At 45.0% G+C, this 9,845-nt stretch overlaps 2 protein-coding genes across 2 annotated transcripts in view; both read left to right on the forward strand.

Moving 5' to 3' along the window:
- Nucleotides 1-2: 2 nt before the first annotated feature.
- Nucleotides 3-4,715, forward strand: LOC129355177 (NLR family CARD domain-containing protein 3-like). Its single transcript, XM_055024717.1, has 5 exons — nt 3-970; nt 1,068-1,241; nt 1,379-1,552; nt 2,521-2,567; nt 2,697-4,715. Exons 1-5 carry the CDS (start codon nt 24-26, stop codon nt 3,293-3,295), a joined length of 1,941 nt encoding a protein of 646 aa, XP_054880692.1. The 5' UTR covers nt 3-23; the 3' UTR covers nt 3,296-4,715.
- An 830-nt stretch (nt 4,716-5,545) lies between these two features.
- The window catches only part of LOC129355180 (TBC1 domain family member 12-like), a 12,313-nt gene continuing 8,013 nt past the window's right edge, over nt 5,546-9,845 (forward strand). Inside the window, 2 exon segments of the mRNA XM_055024720.1 lie at nt 5,546-5,860; nt 5,863-6,793. Coding sequence (XP_054880695.1) covers nt 5,833-5,860; nt 5,863-6,793 — 959 coding nt within the window. The 5' untranslated portion in view covers nt 5,546-5,832.

Genomic DNA, 9,845 nt, shown 5'->3' on the forward strand with positions numbered 1-9,845 from the left:
AGACATCACGAAGCCTCCACATCATGTGCCACATCCCAGTCTTCTGCTGGATCACTGCTACAGTTCTGGAGGATGTGATGGAGGCCAGAGAGGGAGGAGAGCTGCCCAGAACCCTGACTGAGATGTACATCCACTTCCTGGTGGTTCAGACCAAAGTGAAGACAGTCAAGTATGATGGAGGAGCTGAAACAGATCCACACTGGAGTCCAGAGAGCAGGAAGATGATCAAGTCTCTGGGAAAACTGGCTTTTGATCAGCTGCAGAAAGGAAACCTGATCTTCTATGAATCAGACCTGACAGAGTGTGGCATCAATATCAGAGCAGCCTCAGTGTACTCAGGAGTGTTCACACAGATCTTTAGAGAGGAGAGAGGTCTGTACCAGGACAAGGTGTTCTGCTTCATCCATCTGAGTGTTCAGGAGTTTCTGGCTGCTCTTCATGTTCACCTGACCTTCATTAAGTCTGGGGTCAACCTGATGGAAGAAAAACAATCAGCTGTCCCTACATTGTTCCACAAATCAAAAATAATATCTCTACACCAGAATGCTGTCGACCAGGCCTTACAGAGTCCAAATGGACACCTGGATTTGTACCTCCGTTTCCTCCTGGGACTCTCACTGCAGACCAATCAGAGACTCCTGCAAGGTCTGCTGGGACAGACAGGAAGTAGCTCTCAGTCCAATCAGAAAACAGTTCATTATATCAAGGAGCAGATCAGTGAAAATGTGTCTGCAGAGAAAAGCATCAATCTGTTCCACTGTCTGAATGAACTGAATGATCGTTCTCTAGTGGAGGAGATCCAACAGTCTCTGAGTTCAGGAAGTCTCTCCACAGACAAACTGTCTCCTGCTCAGTGGTCAGCTCTGGGGTTCATCTTGGTGTCATCAGGAGAAGATCTGGAGAAATACTCAGCTTCAGAGGATGTTCTTCTGAAGCTGCTGCCAGTGGTTAAAGTCTCCAACAAAGCTCTGTAAGGTCACATTATTACTGAATGTAGTTTTAGTAGAGAAAAATTCACATTTTTTCATCAGTTCTTTACTAGCAGATTTTTCTCTCTGTCTCCTCAGACTGAGTGGCTGTAACCTCTCAAAGAGAAGCTGTGCAGCTCTGTCCTCAGTTCTCAGCTCCCAGTCATCCAGTCTCACAGAACTGGACCTGAGTAACAACAAGCTGCAGGATTCAGGACTGAAGCTTCTCTCTGCTGGACTGGAGAGTCCAAACTGCAACCTGGAAACTCTGAGGTACAATCTTAGAGTTCTCAATCCTGGTGAAGTGAAATTTCTGTCCATTAGGGTTTAGTTGATTAGGGATCACAGATGAGAAATTTAGAATCCATGATCAGCTCTGTGTTATCATGTGTTGATTTGTGTGTCTGCAGATTGTCAGGCTGCTTGATCTCAGAGGAAGGCTGTGCTTCTTTGGCCTCAGCTCTGACCTTTAACCCCTCCCATCTGAAAGAGTTGGACCTGAGCTACAATCATCCAGGAGACTCAGGAGTGAAGCTGCTGTCGGCTGGACTGAAAGATCCACATTGGAGACTGGAAGCTCTCAGGTATGGAGGATAGAGAGTTACCAGGGAACAGTTCCCAACACATCAGTCTTTAAGGTCTGTTCTCTGAGCTGCAGGGAGACAGTGGAGGGACTGGAGAATGTCTCTCATGTCTCCAACTTCCTGGTTTTAGTCAGAACTGCAGCAGCAGCTGCAGCAGCATCTGGATCAGCTGCAGCTGCAGGTTTAGTTTCAGACCTTTGAAGATGCTGTTGCAGTGATCAATGCAGCAGTTGAGTTTCTCTGGATCTTAGTCTTCTAGAAATGTTCTGTTGGAGGATGGAGGCCGACTTCACTGTCTTATGTGGCTCTGAAGGTTAAGGTCAGAGGTCATCACTACTCCCAGACGTCTGATGTCTAGTTTCCAGCTGTAGCAACTCGAGATCTATATCTATATCTCTAGATCTATAGCTGTAGATAACTGTGTGTGTATGTGTGTGTGTGTGTCTGTGTGTGTATATATATATATATGTGTGTGTGTGTGTGTCTGTATATATATATGTGTGTGTGTGTGTGTGTGTATATATGTGTGTGTGTGTGTGTGTGTGTGTGTGTGTGTATATATATGTGTGTGTGTGTGTGTGTATATATGTGTGTGTGTGTGTGTGTGTGTGTGTGTGTGTGTATATATATGTGTGTGTGTGTGTGTCTGTGTGTGTATATATATATGTGTGTGTGTGTGTGTGTGTGTGTGTATATATATATGTGTGTGTGTGTGTGTGTGTCTGTGTGTGTATATATATATATGTGTGTGTGTGTGTGTGTGTGTGTGTGTGTGTGTGTGTGTGTGTGTATATATATATGTGTGTGTGTGTGTGTGTGTATATATATATATATATATATATATGTGTGTGTGTGTGTGTGTGTGTGTATATATATGTGTGTGGTGTGTGTGTGTGTGTATATATATATATGTGTGTGTGTGTGTAATGTCCATGTTTGCTGACCTCTGACCCCCGTCCTCCTTTCAGGGTGGAGCCTGCTGGAGGCCGATTCTTGACACCAGGGCTGAGGAAATGTAAGTGTGTTTTTCATCTGATTCATAATAACAACCATCTTCACAGAGTCACATCACTCATTCAGGAGTCATCAAAGATCAATAAATGATCAATAACTGCAGCTGGATTGTGTTTCTTCTCTCCATCAGATTCCTGTCAACTCACCATTGATAAAAACACAGTGAACAGAAACCTGAAACTATCTCAAGATAACAGGAAGGTGACACATGTGGATGAGCTCCAGCCATATCCTGATCATCCAGACAGATTTGATTACAGGCATCCTCAGCTGCTCTGTGGAACTGGTCTGACTGGTCGCTGTTACTGGGAGGTTGAGTGGAGAGGAGGAGTTGAGATCTCAGTGAGTTACAGAGGAATCAGGAATAAAGGAGACAGTAGAGCCTGTTGGTTTGGAAGGAATGACCAGTCCTGGAGTCTGGTTTGCTCTGGTGATAAAGATTACTCTGTTTATCACAATAACAGACGGATACCTATCCCCTCCTCCTCTGTCTCTCACAGAGTTGGAGTGTATGTGGATCATCCTGCTGGGATTCTGTCCTTCTACCAAGTTTCCTCCGACTCACTGATCCACCTGCACACTTTTAAAACCACATTCACTGAACCTCTCTATGCTGGGTTTGGGCTCTGGCTCTCTGGTTCCTCTTCAGTGTCTCTGTGCCGAGTTGAGTCTAAAGAGTCTAAATATTTTCCTCCTGTCAGAGAAACTCTCTCTCTGTTGAACAGATAGTTCAGTCTCTACTTGTCTCTACATTTTCAGATTCATGGATTCAGTTTGTTTCTGATGGAAACTCTAAATCATTCCTTAAAAACTTTTTCCTCTTCCAGATGGGAGCTGAGATTATTCCAGGATTATTCCAGGATTATTCCAGGATTCTCATGATTTTTCTATTTCCAGTCAAACCTTCACACTGAATATCAAGATGTTGTCATTTTCTCTTGTGTTTTTTTGTCTTTTCAACATTTTAGTAAAATCACAGAGAATGTTGATCAGTTTTTCTCAACCACTGGAAATAATCTCTTGTTTTACTAAATGCATCATATAAACTCATTTAACATCCAAAAATGAGGGTAATTTTATTTGTCTGAAGAAAACATCAACATTTACTTTATTTTTATGGCTGAAGTGTCAAAATGTTACATTATTGCTTTCACTGATATCTGCAATCCTGTGGATCTCTTATTAGTCTTATGGGTCTGTTTAAATGCGTGGACATTAATTGTTTTAAAAATAATTAGTGTCATGAAGACTGAAGCTGGTTTGTCATCACTGCAGGGGGTCGTGGAAGGACAGCTGTTATAATGAAATGAGAGACTGTCCAAGTCCAGAATTGACTTTAATTAACTATTGAAGTTCCAACATACACAGAAATAAGCGCATGTGTTTTCTATAAAGATAAATAAATACAAATTCTAAGTACTCGTCTGTAAATTCTTCTTTCACAAAAACAACTACCAAGGGAATAAATGTGCTTAAAGCCAGCAGCTGATTAATACTGACTATGAGAATGTAAATCATTGCATGTAAATAATAATCAATAATATTATTATCAGAATATTATTTGACAAAACATAAAAGAAAATGGCATTTCAATTAGAAATTGATAACAGCTGCATCCAGTTACTTGAAACCAGGTACCTAAACTAAAGCTAACCGGCTAGCTTCTTTAGCAGTTAGCTCCTTTAGCAGTTAGCTTCTTTAGCGGTTAGCTCATCATACAAATAATGATACCAAACCACCAAAATATTCTACAAACACTTTAAGAAACTGAACTAGAGGGAGAGCGGACCTCTGCAGAATCTTCTCTTTCTTCCACTCTGCAGTTTCATTCCTGAGGTTCTGGGTGTTGTGATGAGATCTGTGGCTCTCCTGGTTCTGTCTGGTATCGCTGTTTGGTTTTTTGGCAGAACTGGAACACCATGTGTAGGTGCAGAACCAAAGAGGATGACCAAGCTTAGCTTTACTTCAGGAATGTTTGAGCTCTGCTTAAGAGGAGGGAAACTTAGATCAGTCATATAATGAAACTTTGCTTTAAAAATGATAAATAATTGTATGAAACTGTTTGTATTCTGGAGAAATATTTCTGCAGCTGTTTATGTATTCAAGCTCCAAATCAGCCTCTTCATTTTGTACTCGTGGTGATATTATTAAAAACAGGAAGCTTATGGTTTATGTTTCCTGTCTGATTTGTGTTCTTTTAAAAGGTCTTATAACAGAACCTTCTCCCATTCTCTTTACAAAGTTCTGCATTTTCATGAATCTTCTTTTTGAGAAAGCAGGTCGAAGGCTTGAGAATGATTTGTGTTTCAAATCTGTTTTTTGGTTCAATTCATTAGAATGTTGTTGAAAAGTTCATTTTAACATCTCTACAGACTCCACACATCCTGGACACAAATGGTTTATATTCAGAGCGCCATTCACTAAGACCGGCTTTGAACCTGCACATATAACAGTCTCACTGTGTTCCTTGGTCTCCATGATGCCGTTTGGTCACTGATGTTCTCTACTTAACCAGAATATTGACTTCTGAAGGCAACTAGACTGTATTTGAGTTATCAAAATAAAGGTATGATATGCACAACACTTTTTAAAGTTTCCAATAAGAGAAGGTTGAATCATTTCTGCTGCTTCCCAACTTTGTACCACAAAAAAAACCCCATGAATACATAGAATTTAGACATTTATGAATACTTTTGCAACCATTATTAAGTTTAACCACTTAATAATGGTTCATACGTTTAACATGCATGATAATTTGTATGTATTTTTAAATATTGTAGTTGAATATTTTCTTATGAAAGAAGCTAAACATTTCTGTCTGATTCACAGCGTACTTCTGCTGTAGTTTCACACAGTGACCAGCAGAGGGAGACACTTGCACAGTGATCTCCAGAGGAAGGCAGTTACACAGAGCGAACAGCGGGTGTCGCTGTGAGCTTATTTGGGTCAGATTGACGTCATTGTTGGGGAATGTTAAAGATGGCGCTGGGCGGTCAGAGGAATGTTGCCGCAGCAACAAGCTGAAGGGATTTAATTAATCTTCCAGCCGGCGAGTTCCTGTTCCCTCCACGGACTGAATACTTCAGGTTCTGAAGCCAACATGAGCCCGGCAGACCCGGTCAGAGCCCGGTAACCGTGTGGTGTCCCTCCCGTTAAGATGGTAGCCGGATCCTCGGAGAACAACAGAAGCTGCTGCGGAGTTCGGCCCACCGAGCCGGAGGATCTTACGGCCGGAGCCGAGGCGTCTGTGGCGGACTGAGCGGGTCATGGAGACGCAGAAGGACAACGGAGGCTCGGTTCTGTGGATGTGAACGAAAACGAAGATGAACCGGTGGGTGTGGAGGAGAAACCGGGTCCCCGGACCCTGAAGGAGCGCAGCCTGCTGGCCGGGGTCAGCGGGGGTCAGGCGGCGGGCTGGACCCGGGATCCGGTGGATTTCAACGGGAGGAACGCAGCCAGACACCCGGAGATCATGCTGGTCGCTGCGGAGGACGGGTACCGGTCCGGCCCGGTGGTGCTGGGCGGTGTGAACGGGTTCTCCCTGGAAGCGAGAGGTCCAGCTGCGCTCCAGGAGGATGGAGACGCTTCTCCCCCACGGGACCAGCGCTCCTGTCCGGGGAGGCCGAACCGGACCCCCGCGGGGGTCAACCTGTCCAACGGGGTGGCCGGCAGAGCGGAGGCGGCGGTCCGGGGTCTGGGTCAGAACCTGGGTCAGAACCCGGGTCAGAACCCGGGTCAGAACCCGGGTCAGTGTGATCTGAGCCGGGAGGAGCTGAAAGTAGCTAACGGTGGTTTGCACATGATTGGCCCCGGTTCTGAGTGGCCCGGTTCCGATTACTTCCCTGTAAACAGACACTCTGACCCGGGCTGTTGGCAGCGCCGCGACCCCAGATCCGGCCCACCATCCACCCCGGAACCGAGCCCCGGCCCCGCGTCGCCCTGCCCGTCCAGCCCGCCGTCCGAGCCCAACACCCGGCAGGAGGACGAGGAGCCGCTCGGTGACCCGGATGTTCCCGCCAGGCCGCGGAGTCTGCGGACCAACCCCGCAGCCAGCGTGTCCCGCAGCTGTGACGCCACCCCGCTGACCCCTGATGAGGACGGGGGGTTCAACTTTGACCCCGAGGCGGGCCGGAGGCAGAGCGCTCCGGACAAGCTGAGTGAGGAGACCGGAGGTTCGGAGCTCAAAGTGATGCCCAAAAGGTTCGGCATCGCGGACTTCTTCACCAGGTAGAGGTCTGGGTTTAACCTTTAACCCCTGCAGGAACCAGGTTCCCAGTCGCACTAGATCATTTGTAACAGACAACCTGAAGGCAGCCAACGGAGCAGTCTGGTGTTCCAGAACCTCAGCAGAACCATGCCACGCTGCACTGATGCAGGAATTCCTGCAACAGGAGCCCAGACCCGGTTCTGATTGCAGAGTCTGGACCCCTGGTTCTGATCATCAGACCCACCTGGATAAAATCCAGATCCAGTCTGAGTGAAAAGGCTGCTGGTCCTTCAGAACCTTTGTTGTTGTTTAGAAGAAGTTCAGCTGGTTCTGGTTCTGATCGGTCCAATGTTGCTCTAACATCAGCTGTTACTATCATCTATCTTTGGCATCAGGATTCATTTTCAAGAAATAAGTTTCTACATCAGAACCGCTGTGTCTGCTGCAGAACCGACCCAGAGTTCCCTCTGCTCCAGAGCTCAGCTGCTGCAGGTTTTATTTATGTGACATATTAAATTTATTCAGTGGGAAAACTGGACGGTCATCATAACAAGTTCTACTGGACGATTTCTAATAAAATAACTTTTTGAAATAAATGATAATATTTTTGATTTTAGATCATTTTCAGTAATAAATGCATAAAAATGCAAAATTATAATAAGCATTTAACTCTGGAACTGGAAGACATTTTAAAATAAATAAAACAACCAAAAACAATAAATACAATAGATCATAAACTCTAAAAACTAATTTCCCTTAAATTAATAATCAGAGAGGAAATAATCAATCAATAATCATTTGGACCAGAACTTTCTGATTTGATCAGAGCAGAACCGTCTGCTCTGCTCCGGGTCCGATCACATGTTCTCTGCTCCTCAGCAGCTCACAGTCATCGGATCATGAAGACCAGAACCGACCTGACCCGTTTAAAAGCCTTCCTCTGAGCTTCAGTACCGCCTGGTTCTGTCAGAACAATCCGGTCCAGACAGTGGGCGGTTCTGTCTGGAGTTCAGTACCTGCTTGTTCTGCTCATGATTGATCCAAAACGCTGGTCGAATTCAGAACCGCCAGTTTGGACTGAAGTGAAAGGAAGAACCATAAAAATCATTTTATGAGTTTTTTCAGTTTCGTCTGAAATGTTTTATTTTCATGTTGATTCGTCCAGAACCAGAACCAGAACCAGCTTCAGTTATTCAGAGGACTGGAGGTTCGGAGCAGCTGGGAGCTCCAGAACCAGATGGTTCTGCAGACCGGGACCGGCAGGTTTGGAGTTAAATCTCCATATGCCGGAGCAGTGCTGCTGGTTTGGACCCGGTCCAGAGCAGCTGGCTGGACACAGAGCCGCAGGAAATCCAGGCAGACAGAGGAATGAAGGCTCAGGAGCCCCGGTTCTGATCCGACTAACACTCAGCAGCATTTGGGTTTGAGCTTGGTGGAGCTGGTTCTGTTGGTGTCCAGTTAAACCAGTTGTGGTTCTGAGTGGGACCAGCTGTCCTTCCACTCAGTAACAACTGACTCAGGGAGTCAAACTTCCTGTTTCTGGTCCGGTTCTGTTTCACTTGTTGCATCACAGCCACATGTGGAACAATGGAGAGGAAGACTTGGTTCTGTTTGGGCCCGGTTCAGCCCAGTTGACGCGACACTGGCTTCACTCTGAAACAGATGCTGCGGGAGTCTAGTTAAAGTACAGAAGGGTTCATGTTGGTTTCTGTCGGGCTCTGGGTGTCCAAAGCGAGGTTCGAGGGCCGTTTGTGGCCCTCAGGTTGGTTTTGTGTGGACTCTCACTGCAGTTCTGCAACGGCACAAATTTGGACACATTCTGTCATATTTCAGACGAGTTGATTTCTTCTTAAATGGGAACAAAAAGTATCTTCTTAGCCTTTTTATGTTTTTATTTTGATTTCATAATAATAAGTTGCATCACAAACGTCTGGCAAGTTTTTACTCAAAAACAGACGTTAGTCACATCCATCCATTATACTGAGCTAAATACAGCAGAGTTTGTAGAAGAATATTCTCACTTTCTTTTCTGACAATAATGTAAAGCATTTTATAGACTTAAAAATAATAAGCTCCCAAAAGATAAATGATTGTGAAAGTTATGACAGACATGAAATATTACATGATTTATTTATTGTTGTTCAGGTAAAATATGCCCTGAATACTTTGAACTTGGGGATTTTGGTCTTAAAGTTTCCTCCTAGCATAGCAGTGAATGGAAGCAGCTAAAAATCCCACACTTTGACACTAACTGGTCAGTTTTGGTTCCTTTTCCCATTGGATCTGGTCTGTTCGGCTTATTGATACGATGTTCTGCATCTGTTGGACAAAGCATCTTTGTTTACAACGTCAGCTAATGCTAACTCTTTGTTAGCGCACCTGAACCAGCTCGGGAAGCGGTTCAAACTGACCACAGGTCATGTGAACGCTTGGAAATCACCAACAGATTTCTGTTAGTTTAATAAGTATCAGCTGAATTCTTGATACTTATTGATAAAATAAAAACTTCTGGACTCTTTGTTTCCTGAAGTTGTTTCTCCACCAATCGCTCTAATTGGTTCATTTGGGTCACATGACTCCCTCAGTTCAGCCTCTGGGTCGTCGCCTCCTGAGACCCAGACAGATGCCGACTGACTCCAACGTGTTGGGGTCACGTCTACAGGTCAACCTGGTCCAGATCCACCTGGGGACGCAGTCCAGCTGTCGGTGTCAGAAAGGTGAAACCAGAATCAGCTGCTCGCTCTGAAACGTCTGAAACGTCTGAAACGTCTGACTGCTGAACTTTGTGGTGAGCAGAAACTGTTTCCATGGAGGCGTTGAGTGTCGTTCTTCATAAATCCTCCTGGTTTCTCCTCTTCATGCCTCCTGTCAGCTGATCAGGACTTTTCCACTGAGGAGAATGTAAAAGTGTTGATCTCACTGCTTTTTCACGGGCTTTTTCCTCTAAAGTCGTTAACATCAGCGCAGAAACTGCTGCTGCTGCACAAATGGCCCAGAGTTTGTAACCGCAGTCGTTGCTTCACTGCTGTTTCAGGGAACCGAAACGATTTTCTCTAGTTTGGTTCAGTCCCA

This window comes from Poeciliopsis prolifica, unplaced genomic scaffold, assembly GCF_027474105.1.
Source record: "Poeciliopsis prolifica strain line A6 unplaced genomic scaffold, Auburn_PproV2 SCAFFOLD126, whole genome shotgun sequence".
Taxonomy (NCBI): domain Eukaryota; kingdom Metazoa; phylum Chordata; class Actinopteri; order Cyprinodontiformes; family Poeciliidae; genus Poeciliopsis; species Poeciliopsis prolifica.

Coding starts and splice junctions, on each gene's coding strand:
- LOC129355177 (XM_055024717.1), top strand. CDS start 24: ATGTGCCACATCCCAGTCTTCTGCTGGATCACTGCTACAGTTCTGGAG. Junction 971..1,067: donor AAAGTCTCCAACAAAGCTCT/GTAAGGTCACAT, acceptor CTGTCTCCTCAG/ACTGAGTGGCTGTAACCTCT. Junction 2,568..2,696: donor GACACCAGGGCTGAGGAAAT/GTAAGTGTGTTT, acceptor TCTCTCCATCAG/ATTCCTGTCAACTCACCATT.